General features: G+C 32.9%; 2 protein-coding genes across 2 annotated transcripts in view; both read right to left on the bottom strand.

The window, feature by feature from the left end:
* LOC141446172 (uncharacterized) overlaps positions 1–12178 on the bottom strand; it is a 159694-nt gene extending 147516 nt beyond the window's left edge. The window contains exon 1 of the mRNA XM_074112647.1: positions 12019–12178. The gene's annotated coding sequence lies outside the window, so the exon portion shown is untranslated. The remainder of the gene's footprint in view (positions 1–12018) is intronic.
* Positions 495–12011, bottom strand: LOC141446171 (uncharacterized). Its single transcript, XM_074112640.1, has 2 exons — positions 10267–12011; positions 495–9737 (listed from the first exon to the last, which is right to left on the bottom strand). The coding sequence occupies exon 2, from the start codon at positions 7711–7713 to the stop codon at positions 6772–6774; it is 942 nt and encodes a 313-aa protein (XP_073968741.1). The 5' UTR covers positions 7714–9737; positions 10267–12011; the 3' UTR covers positions 495–6771.
* Positions 12179–12728: the final 550 nt, after the last annotated feature.

Raw genomic sequence — 12728 nt, 5'->3', positions numbered from 1 at the left:
TAATGAACAATGTTTTAGTAATTATTTTTGCTCTTACTTTAGACAGATCTATTTACTTATTCTTAAATCGTGCTCTAAATGCTTAAAAAGCGAATTAAAACTGTCCAGTAGAACAGTTTTAATAAGGGTTGATCGTCAAAAACTGCACAAAAAACGTAACGTTGAAAAAACACTCAACTTTGATAATTTTTTTCTCTTTTTCTATAAAAGATAAAATTCCCAAATTTTCTTTAAAATAAAGGGCAAATCCTCCTTTAAGACTGTAATTTTTTTTTGCAACAACCTAGATTTGATAGATTTTGAGAAAAAAGATGCTGAAAATGAGCAAAAACGGCATTTTCAAAAATTGTTCTTGTTCTTGTTGTTAGCCTTTTTTTGTAAACAACGTAGCGCCTAAACTATCGATTTTCATGAATGAGTAATAAGTTAGATCTTACACATCTTGGTGACCCTTGAAAATAGTGCATCCAGAAAGTTCATGCACTTTATAAAGATTTTTATTTCTTGATTTTTTTTTTTTTACCTCCAAAGAATCCAGGGCTTTGCAGTCTAAAATTCTTCGCACTATAGTTTAGACGCTCTTTTCTAGGTCACCAATCAAACGATTCACACATTCCTTTTGTGCAACACAAAGTGGCTGAAAACACGATACAGAAAACTGCATCTTAACCTTCAATCTTAGTACAACACCTATCTTCCAGAACATTTCCAGACAACACTTCTAGGACAGTCTTAAAAAAAAGACAGTGGCCTCGCGATCTCCTCTCTGATGACAAGTCAGCAGAAAGTAAAATGTTATTGGAGTAAAACCTCTGGGTAACCTCTCCACTCAGTGTTTTATGGAGTGTTTTATGTTGTTTATTGTTTATCATTGTTGCTTAAAACGGCGTAAAGAAAGCGTTGATTGTTACTAAATTAAGATAAAAACAAAATTTGGATAGTAAACATTTAAGATTATTGGTACAGATAATCTTTTTAGAGCACTTCCAATAGTCGTATATCAACAAAAATAAAATAAAGTTTCAGAGTAAAACAGGAGCTTCTGAAAATTATAGAAAAATTACCCCCATACAAAACTAGCTCTTTTTATCTGCCATTACTTTGCTCTTTGTAATTTCATTTCTCTTTGGTTGAGCAAAAAGGTATTAAATAAAAAAAATGTAATGGGAGAGGACTACTTGATACATCCTTTTTTCTTAGAAAATATGATATAAAAGAAGTCGATGGAAACAACTTGGGAACTTCTTTCTACTTGAAATATAAGATCCTCAATCTCGTTATCTTCACCCTACAATTTCAGTACAAAAGCGATGCGTTATACTCCATCTTGGGATCTACGCTTTGGAGTCCAGTATACACTGACCACAGATTTTTTTTATTTAGAACATATTTAATTGGCTTCCATTAGCCAAACAATGCCAAAAAATAAACTAAACAAACAAAACAAAATAACCTGTTTTCATTATAACCTTAAAGGTTGATGTTTCCACACAAAATTTGGTATAAAAATGACTGGCTACGGAAATCGTAAATAAACATAAATCTCTACAGAAAGTGTTTTCTTCTTCCTCTTCCTCTTTACTTAAAAAAAAAAAAAATCGATTTATATAGCGAGTACGCTTAGAAGATGACGGCATAACATGGTAAAGGTGGTATTTTCAGACTTAAGTGGGAGAGTGTATTGCGAGGACAGGAGTTCCACAACAGGAGGATTGAACCAGAGATATTGGCACATTCCAGGCCGTACCACCATTTAATGCCGGCTTTATGAAGCACGTTTTCGAACTATTTTCACATATTTGCTGCACCTTATTGGCGAGAACTGTCTCTCTCACTCTCTCTCTCTCTCTCACTATATTACAGGTTACAGCTGATTGGAGGTTCGAGGAGGAATACCATTGGATATTCTCACAGATCCCCTGGCCAATGAGCAGTTAGCCCAATATAGTAATTAATTAAAGCTTTTAGATCCTGCATTCTGTCACCTATAATAAGGTAATATGAAAAATTAAAACAGAATTTTCTTCTTCTATTTTTATTTACTTCTACTGGAAAATTATTCCCACAGGACATTAGGATAGAAACGAAAAACTTTTGAAGGGCGTTCCCCCTTAAAAGGTTATAAAATAGTTCATCTTTCGACTCGCCTTTTTTTCACCCATAAAAGTAATCACCTATTTCTCAGGCTGGTCTTAAGTTCCAGACACCAAATTAAGTTTCGTGGAAAATTGGAAAAGCACATACTTTCCTGTTTAACCTCTTGCGCTATTAATTAATCAGCAAAATTGTGTGCCCATCCCACTGGAAAAAAAACAGAAAGCAAAATATGCTATCAATATAGCATTGACTACTTGGTAACGGTGTAAAACATTTTGTCCCCATTAAAATCTTCAATTATTATTTTTTTAATGATTTAAGGCGCGTCAACATCTAAGGTTATTGGCGCCCGGAGCTTTTTTCAGTGCACTGCCGGCCTCCGGACAGTGTTCTCTCGTTACAGACAACACTGTCCATCACCGGACAGTGAGCTGTAAGAAGCTCCTAGGAAGAGAAAATCTAAGGGTCAGCAGCTGGATTTGAACGCGGGACCTCGAATTATCATTATTTTACTTTGCGTCAAAAATAACATTTTTTGCAATCAAAAGGACCTCCCAAAACGTGTATTTCTGGTGGAAAATTAATATTGAAAACCGTTCACGAATAGGTAAAATTGTATCTTTAATCTTAAATATCTTGACTAATACTCGTATTAGGGATATCAAAACGTGATTAACGTCATTTTTCATAGTTTTTTATGTAGTTTTCATAATCATTGTCAAAACCAGTGGTACTTATGTAACCCCAATAAGGTTTTTAGCCGTAACTCCGCCAAAAATAAAGATACTGATCGGGGGTGGAAAATTTGAAAACTAGACCGAAAAAAAAAGCATATAGTTTACTTCGTGGGTTTTTTCGAAATTCCGCTTTCCTAAAACATTATTAGCGATTGGTGCGTTTTAAATGGATCACCCCTGTATATTATAAAATTCTATATTTCATTCTATTGGTTGCAGTGTAATAACTGTATCCATTTCTAAACAATATGTCTGCTAACTTATTTATTTATTTATTTTATTTTATTTATTTCATACTGCTTTTGGGGCTTATCCCCTTAGCATGGAGTTTGACATTGATACATAAATACAATAAATTGATATAATGATACATAAATGGTAGATATAAATACGCAAAAAAATAAATTTAAATTCGTAAAAACAAAATTATATGAACATCCCAAGAGCTTTTCTTTTTCTTTCTGTCTTACGTCAGACCTTAACTTTCAATAGCTTTCTTAGCTTTTTAAGAAGTTACCACTCATTAAGTAAAAAGCTTCTTATTTGTAAAGATAATTTAACGTAATCACATATAGCATTGATTTGATTTACAGAGTTAATGGAAAATAGGTTTACATAGTTTTCTGGTTCAGGTAAAGCTGTTGCAATATAGTTATTTAATTTATGTGTTCGGAAAGACTGAAAGACCTGGCAGGAGAAAAGGAAGTGGAGCAAGGTGTCTGAAACGTTATTTTTACATAGAGTGCATATATTGGAGCTATCAAAGACATAAGTACAAGAGTTGAAATAGATTTTTGTTTTATTGAGGTTAGCTAATCTAAGCTGGGATAATAAGCGAATTTTTTTGATGGAAATAAGCCAAGATAGATGCAGTTCATTGCTGCCCAGACTACTTATGTGACGGTACAAAATATTATACTTACACCGGTCAATTACATAGGCGATATCTCTACTTAAACAGTCATTCCAAAGTTGTTTTTCTAAATTTTTAATTTGAGATTTAAGAATAACGGGATCTCCCTGCATGAAATCTAAAGCCCCTATGGAACTTAAAATTGATTTAAACTGGGTGACCCAGTTGTATTGAATTTTATTAAACGGAAGAGTTTCCCTAGCGAGAAGAGCGTCAAAGCAGATACGAGGCAATCGTGTTGGGGGCATCCCAAGTATATTTACTGCAAGGGTAACCATACTTTTAAATATTCTAACTTTTAAAGGCACAAGTCCATATTCCAGACGCACAATACTATTTGGCGTAAATTTACTGACATTATAAATTTGTTTAATAAATTTCAGCTGTACTTTCTCAATTTCATCAAAGTAGTTAAATGCCCACAATTCTCCGGCATATAACAAAGTAGACCTAATTAAAGCGTGCAATAATTTATCTCTAACTTTTGTGTCTGGGGTACGGGATTTTATCAAAAGTTTGTGTACACGGGTTATTGCCAAGTTACCTTTTGCGGTGAAATACTTACAAGCTTGAAAAAACTTACCCGTTGCACTTAATGGCAATCCCAAGTAATTCACTGAATTTACTATCTCTATCGGTTCACCAGCGAGAAACACTCCCCGAAACTTCTTCGGGCGGGTACTTTTAGAGAAATAGACAATTTTAGTTTTAGAAGAATTAACATAAAGGGAATTTTCATTACAATATTTTTCTAGAATTGAGAGTTTTTCAATTACATCTGGTAAGGCACTCGCGAATAACACGATATCGTCCGCATAAGACAGAAGGAGCAAGCGATTATTTTTATTAATTGGGAAAAAAGAGGCATCATGAGATTCAAAAAACTGGACAATATCACTAATGAATAAATTGAATAATAACGGTGATAGTGGTTCTCCCTGAAGGACACCAGAAGTTACATCAAAATCAGCCGTACTTCCAAGATTGGTGGCTACGCAAAGTTTAGCATTATCGTATAAACTCTTAATAATTTTAGTTGTATTTGAACCAATTCCCAATTTTATTAATTTAAGCCATAAGGTTTTATGAGATATTAGGTCAAAAGCCTTCCGGAAATCTACAAATATTGCAAAAAACGGTTTATTATTTATTAGTCTGAGAGAAGTAATTGAAGTGAGAACAAACAAATTGTCGATGCAACCTCTATTTGGTCGGAAACCATTCTGTTCCTCGCCTAATATTGAGTTGTATTCAATCCAGGTATTCAATCTGTTTTGCAATATTGAGGTAAACAACTTTGGAAGACTGTTCAATAATGCTATCCCCCTATAATTGCGAGGATCAGAGGCGTCGCCCTTCTTGTACAACATTTTCAAATCAATTTGAGCCCAACTCTCTGGTATTTTCTGAGTTCTTATTATCAAATTGAACATATTTAGAACATAATGTTGCCAAGCAGGAGGGAGATTGCCATAAAATTTGTAAGAAATCAAGTCCCTGCCGGGAGCTTTGTTAGCCTTACAGCGGGACAGAACCCGTTGAAGTTCACCCAAAGTTATCTCCTGCTCTAGTTCACTGTTACTGCAACATAACTCTAAGTTTCCCGAGATTTCTCTTGGCCGATAAAAATCAGAATAAAATTCATGCCATTTTTCAAGTTGTAGGACCGGAGTTGCGTTCCTGAAAGGTGCTAAACATTTAATAATTGACCAAAACTCTTTTGAGTTTCGCGCTGCCGTCAGACTATCTATATATGACTTCTTGAACTGCCTTTTCTTATTTTTAATTAAATTTCTGTACACATTTCTTTGGACAAGGAATAACTCTAGAGCATTCCTGTTAGTTTTATTTTTGCGCCATGCCCTATAATAATAATTGGAAGCGCGTTTAGCTTCATAGCATTCACCGTCAAACCATTTATTTTCTTTATAATTAACATTTATAGTTTTATTAGTTTTTTGAAATCTAATCATTTTTAAAGATAAGGCAGTTTCCACAATAGCAGAGTTCAGGTTCTGATATAGTTCTTCACAGTTATTACTATTAAAATACAAATGAGTGGAGCTTACAATTGTATTAGTGAATTCCTCTTTTAAATTGTCATTCCAAATGAATTTTGTTTGATACACTAATGGAGTACAGCTTGTTTGAGGACTTAGTTTGTGAAGTACATTTAATTTCAGTGAACATGCGAGATGATCGCTTAAAAGGTTTAAATTTTTTACTTCAAAGCTTGAGATAATATTAACTGAATTAAGATTGCACCATATCAAGTCGATGATACTTGAACCCTGTTTAGAGAGAAAAGTGAATTGTGCAGGAAAATCTGTCGGCAGACGCCCATTCAGGACAAACATTCCATTTTCCTCCATTAACTCCACCAACAATTTTCCTCGATTATTCACAGTTGAGTCCAAGGAATCACGGGTTGGCAACAGAGGTACGTTTTGAAAAATATCAGCATCTAGGTTATTTAATGTCCCAATTCTGGAGTTGTAATCACCCCCCAATATAATTGGCAGTTCAGAAAATCTGACTATTAAGTCTTCAATAATTTCCAACAGAGTAGAGTGATAACAGTCAAACTGATTAGAAGGCCTCCAATAAATCAACCCTAATATAATGCTACAATCTGGAGTTTTAATACTAAGAACAATAATAGTGTTATCTTTATATATTAAGCTCGTAACATAACTGCAATGTTTATTAATCAGAATCATTAGTCCGCCACTAGGGCGCCCTAATGCCTTTTCTTTCACTGCCTCTGAGAGATAGCATTCAAAATTTTCCAGAAAACTGGGCAATTTGAATTTACTAGATATGAGCCAAGTTTCAGTTAAACAGAGGATATCTATTTGAGAAATACAAGCTTGTGAATTTTTATCTAAATCAAATAATGAAGAAAAACCGCGAACATTCTGAAAAACGACATTTAATTTTTTATAATTGGAGCCAATATCTAAATTGTGGACACTATTGTTAGTATTAATTTCACAATAAGAAAGATTTTGATTAAGAATAGAGCTACTTCTCTGCTTTTTTGTGGGGGCGAAAAAATTCGCCAATTTTTGAAGTTCTTGGAATCTTCTGAGTCCTCTTCCTCTTACTTTGTGTACTGCTTTCGGAGATATCAGTCGCATCGGATTCATCTAACTCTGCTTCATCCCCTAATAATCCTCGTACGTCTGTTTTAGGCTTGGTAATATTACTTAAATCCTCTTTACTTGTTATCAGCAATGGGCGAGATGATTCAGATATTTTAACAAATATTTTGCCATTCCTTACCCAAACAAATTTTAGCAGATTGCTCTTCTTCATGTTTCGAGCCTCTCTGAAAATAGCTGCCATTTCCGGTATTAAATATTCCGATATGTAGATTTGTGTGTTCGGTAAAGTTTCTTCAATCATTTGAGAAGTTAACCTTACTTTATTCTCTCTTAGAATCTTTAGAAAAGACATTTTATCTTTATTTCTAAGGAATTTCACTATAATTAAAGGGGTGTACACACTATTCTTAGAACTCAGTCTGTAACAATCTTCTATGAACTCTCCATTTACGCTAAACTTGGTGTATTTACAAATTTTCTCAAAAATAGTAAAAGGATCTTCATTTACACTAACAGGAAAATTTGAAATTTTTATTAAATTTTGTTTGGTTGCCTGCTTTAGGGCCAAAATTTCATTTTTATCATTAATCATTTCTTGCCTCAAATTAAATATTTCATTTTTCAGTTCTCTACAATTTTTCTTAAAGTACTTTTCCTGAGACGAAATAGAAAGAGAAATACGTTTGTTATCTTCTCTTAGTGCTTCCAAATCTTTTCTCATTGTTTTAATTTCAGCAGTAATATTTTGCATCATATCAAACATGCTAGTTAGAAGATTATCATTGTAATCCCCACTACTTATTTTAGGCACACTGGAGCTACTCCCACCTGACTCTATGTTTTCGTTTGTATTCGGCATCTTGATAAATATACAAACAGACAAAAGTTCAACAATCTGATTAATTTGAAATAAAGCACTCTTTCTCTATATTCTAAGTTATTTTACACTAAAATAATTAGAAAATTACTCGGTAAATTGTTCTGAAAATTCACAAAACTATTACCCACACAATAATCTCAATTTCTGCTAATTTTCACAAATGTCACTCACCATAAACCATAGAAAAAACAAGAAAATTACAGAGACGAAGTGTACACCTGCACAGTCACTGACCATGTTTCTATGGGGACCAATTTGATATTGGTTCTATGCCCAAGATCTCATTTCTGACGTCAAGATAAAAAAGTTGTTAAAGCTAATGGAAACTTTTCTCTATTCATTTTGGTTTTTTAAACTTTTTTTTTAACTTTCAAAAGCCTCATTATATTTTAAACTTCAGAAGAAAAAGATCAAAGAATAGTTAAAGAAATTATCTCTATAGAATAAAATATAAAATAAACTCTATAATTTGGCTTTTTTTTTTAAATATATGTTATAAAAGCACTTTTAAAAATGAAATAGTGAATTTAAAGTTCACAAAAGGGCAAAAAAAGTACTGTATTGGAGTGATTATTTGAGATAAAAGGGTGTAGAATAACCCAAGACTGATTACCAGTAATAATCTGTTGAATTGTGCCACAAATAGAGAGAAAAACAAGAGACAAAATCAAGATGGCACTAGGTGACGTCAGATTTTCAAATCAGGTGGCATTCTATTTCAAAGTGCTTATCACCAATCACATTTCACATAAAGCTACACTACTTTAAAATTCTTTGTTCACAGCTGTTATTTATAATTTGAAATAAGAACAGCTGTATCTTAATAATGACGGGGCTATAGCTGCTACGTATCTTAGATTGCTGAAGTTTCTCCTTTTATTAAATGTCTTTTCTTTTTTTTTTTGACGATATCACGAAGCATGGACAGCTTTAGAATTTCGAGCGAGATGCGATTTCAGTTTTGAATTGATGTGAGCGGTTTGCTTGGAAAGGTAAATAATACAATATTAGGCGATAATAACTTGAACTAGGTCCTGTTGCGAAGGTCCTGGAAGCAGTCCCGTGATCCTACTTTGGCCCTCTTAGGATTTGGGAAGCAATTAACTTTGGGACCAGCATACGCCAAACTAGTACATACCACTAGCCTTAGCTTTTCTTCTATCTTAAAGAATGTATAAAGAGTTGAAGCCATAAAAAAATCTACTCTTGACGTAGCACTTAAGTATTATGAACGTATGAGTTCAACCAGCTACTGAATGAGGTAGAACAGCAGTTCTTTTTTCAATTGGCCAGACCATATGTTAGGAACGTCGTACAAGTGATCCTAGCTTAATAGTCAGCGAATTAAGGACAATAAAGGAGTTATATTCAATTTATTTAGTTTGAAATGTGCGTTCATTTTTCTGTACTTAATTAAACTTCACTGTGACCTTTATTAGATCTATTGTGATCTCACTATTACCAGGTGAGTCCCTAATAGAGCCCTAAAATGATGAAATAACTTATCTAGGCATTCAAGGAAAGTTCAAGAAGAAGACATGGAAGCTGGCAATGACAGATAATTACTACCTGGGAAACTCAACCCTGCCACTATTTCTCTTTTTCTTCATTAATTATTCTGAAGAAAAATATCCTAGAAGAGGATTCTCTAGGTAGGGAATGTTCTCTTGTAATATTGGTAACTATCAAGTTTTCCAGTCACGCCACGCCTCTAACATAATGGTATGGCTGCCCCCTAATCAAGTGGGAAAACCTCTTCAGGGAATTTCTTGGAATTAAGGGAGTCTAGATATAACCCCACGCACATTTAACCCTTCTAAATTTATTTAAGTCACAGGTTTGGTGTAGTGGTTTACTGATGCATGGGATATGAAATGGAAGGAATCCAGTTCGAATATCATGTGTAGCTTCTTTTTGTTTGTAAGAAGAAATTTTAGTAGTAGGGTATATGCTTCCACATCCGTTTACGTCACCTAATTTGGTAGCTAGACGTTAAGTCCTGCCTGGAAAAAAAAATTAGGCGATCACTTTACTTATAGATCAATAACTTGCGCACTTTAGAGCATTCTAAGAAAAGATGGAGTTCAGTGTACTTAACTGAGGAGTATAATCAAACAGATTTAACTCATCAATTTAAAAAAATAAAATAAACGATAATAGCATTTATTAATATTTATTGTTTAAATAATATAATATTTAAATTAAGAGAAACTTCAATCATATTAAAATAATAAGTTAATAACAAGAATATTGTAACTGTCGTTACTAGTTACAGAACTCGAGACAACTCAACTGTAACTCTGGAAGTGAGTATATAATTAACTAAATGGGTTTCCAGTGAGTTTGCTAATGTTGACATAATGAGTTCACCCGTTATTTACACAAATATTACATGATTCTTTTATTAGTATTGATTTACTTTATTTTTATTCTTAGTAATGAACTATGTGGTTCAATATATTTTTATGGATATCTAGTTTAAACAAAAAAAATCTAGTAGTACTCATGGACAATTTACACTTATTAAATTACCTGAGTTCGGACTTGTTACATTTTTTTCACCTCAAAAAACATGTTTAATAAATATTGTCCAATGAGAAGGACCTTAGATGTTGAGCACCTTTAAAAAAGAAAGTATGTTATTTAGATTATAACACTGCACACCTTACTTACTGTTTGTCATTTACTAAAATTATAATGATAGGGGAGGTTATCTCCAGCTGTCCTCAGGGTGACGTAACAAAAATTGTTCAAATAAAAATTATTGATCATCGAGTAAGTAATGTAAATAAGTTCGACATTAAAAGTGAAATGTATTTACGAAAAATAGAACAAAACCCATGAAGTAAAAAAAATCATTCACAAAAATGGTCATTTCGGCCCAACACATATGTATATTCTTTCTTCAAAAAAATGTAAGCCACAGAGCCGTACATTATATTGTAATCGTCCACCAGGTAGAAAGCTTAAAAAACGCCAACTATAAGAAATACGCTTAATCATATGGCCTTAAAAATTATTTTAAATAAAAATTGTTGAATAACATGAGTATATCAAACATATAAAAAGATGAAAGAAATCTGTTAAAGCCACCCATTTTCTTAGGAGGGGGGGAAATGAACAAACCCTATAGATATTTTACTTAAATGTTACTTTAGGGATTACCCTTTTCTTAAAAGTGACCTTAATAAAATTAAGGCTATATAACACTATGAGTAAAATGAGTATTTTAAAGGAAAAAAAAGATAACTTTTGAGAAAATCGCAAGAAAGTGGAAAAATCGATTCAATAAATCGATTTGATTATCAGATGAGGGATTTTGTAAATTGGAATCATCTGTTGAGACGCAATCAAAAACCAATCTTTAAGCTACTTTTTCTTTTTTTTTTTTGTTTACAAATTACTTTTTCAAACCCCTTGGTACCTCAAACGAAATATGAGATTATCACAATACTTTCCTTACTTAGTAAAAGAAAGTAAAATAATCATTCTTAAATAGGGAACAGAATTTTGCTCAGTTTTTAGTGTATAACTGGATCCTAACGCGAAGATCCCTGGTTCAGCTAATGGCCATTTCATTTTTTTTTTCTTCCTAGAAGCTTCTTACAGCTCACTAGCCGGTGATGAACAGTGTTGCTGTTAAGAAAGAATACTGTCCGAAGATCGTTAGTACACTGAAAATAAAAAACTTTAGGCGCCTGTAACCTCAGATGTTGGATGCGCCTTAATATACGTTTATAATATTTAAGTAACTCTAATCATTTGTATGAATATTTATTGATAATTTTTTAATAAAAATTATATGTAACATTGTAAAAATATTACTCTCTTAAACGAAATAACTTAATTAAGTTAATCCATGTTGCAATAAATTTATAATTTCAACCAATTTATTAATTAGATAAACTTAAGCGTAATTGATATGTTCTTTTATTTAAGTAAATATTTGTAGATTGAATGAATTTTCAAATACAATACTTTCTATGTTTATTAAAGTAGGATAAAGGACTAATCAAACATTAGATTTTTTGGAAATAGAATGAAAACTTAAGTTTTCGTGAATCAGTCAAAATAAATATGTAAATCAGCTAAATAAATCATCAGCTGAAAGCAACTGGTGGTATTATATGTTAGGATTTAAAGATATGATTAAAATAGATAAAGTTTATTATAATATTTTACCAGAAAATTACAATAATCAGTTCAATTAACTGATAAGGCGTCAAAAAAAATGTTATTTTACATAAAGAATTAAAATAAATTTTAAATCTATTGGTTACTTACTGCTTAATGAAGTCTCGGGCGTGCAACTTACTCCACGACCGACTGTCAGGCGACTGAAACCATTCGGCTCTGAAAGCTGGAACGGTAGTGTCCGGTTGCTATGGTGAATGGAGCAGGTCGATTGTCCCCCAACCTGAATCTCTCTGTGTGTTAGCAAGGCGCTTACGGTGGGGGGGGGGAGGGATGAACCCAGCCTTCTAGTCCGAACACAGCGTGCAGGTGGTATCACGGTCTGGGGCTACCCAGAAAGAGCCGATGTATTTGTGTACAACACACCACCGTTAACCATTATTGTACATGTGTGGGGCAGACTCAGGGTGAAATGGAAATTTGCATCACTGATTATTTTTTTGTTCTTTATTTTGAAATTGCGGTGTAGTTGATTAAAAAAAAAAAAAAAAAATTTAAGGGTTTCAGTTTGTGTTTTGATGACCACTTTAAGATGAAGGTCAGAATAAATGAAAGCATAAGTTTATTATCAAACGTAGAACCCTTAAGAATAAAAAAAAAAAAACAATCGATTGTTTTAAACGGCGCAACTGAGGGACTAGATAGCCGCATGGAAGGTTACAAAAAATATGTTAAAACTGTCTGAAAGGAGGACCCCCTCAGTAAAACAAAAACAAAAAAAAACTTCTTGGGTCACAAATTCAACTTTCTACCATCCTTTACTTGTACAAATGATTTTTAGCGTCACAAAAAAAAAAAAA

Source organism: Rhodnius prolixus, unplaced genomic scaffold, assembly GCF_049639745.1.
Source record: "Rhodnius prolixus isolate KJV_2025 unplaced genomic scaffold, Rpr scaffold_1, whole genome shotgun sequence".
Lineage (NCBI taxonomy): Eukaryota > Metazoa > Arthropoda > Insecta > Hemiptera > Reduviidae > Rhodnius > Rhodnius prolixus.
Note: the sequence above shows the minus strand (reverse complement) of the source record. Positions and strands in the feature narration are given on the sequence as shown.

Bases quoted from the DNA above. Each gene is read 5' to 3' on its own strand.
- LOC141446171 (XM_074112640.1), bottom strand. From the start codon at position 7,713: ATGCCGAATACAAACGAAAACATAGAGTCAGGTGGGAGTAGCTCCAGT.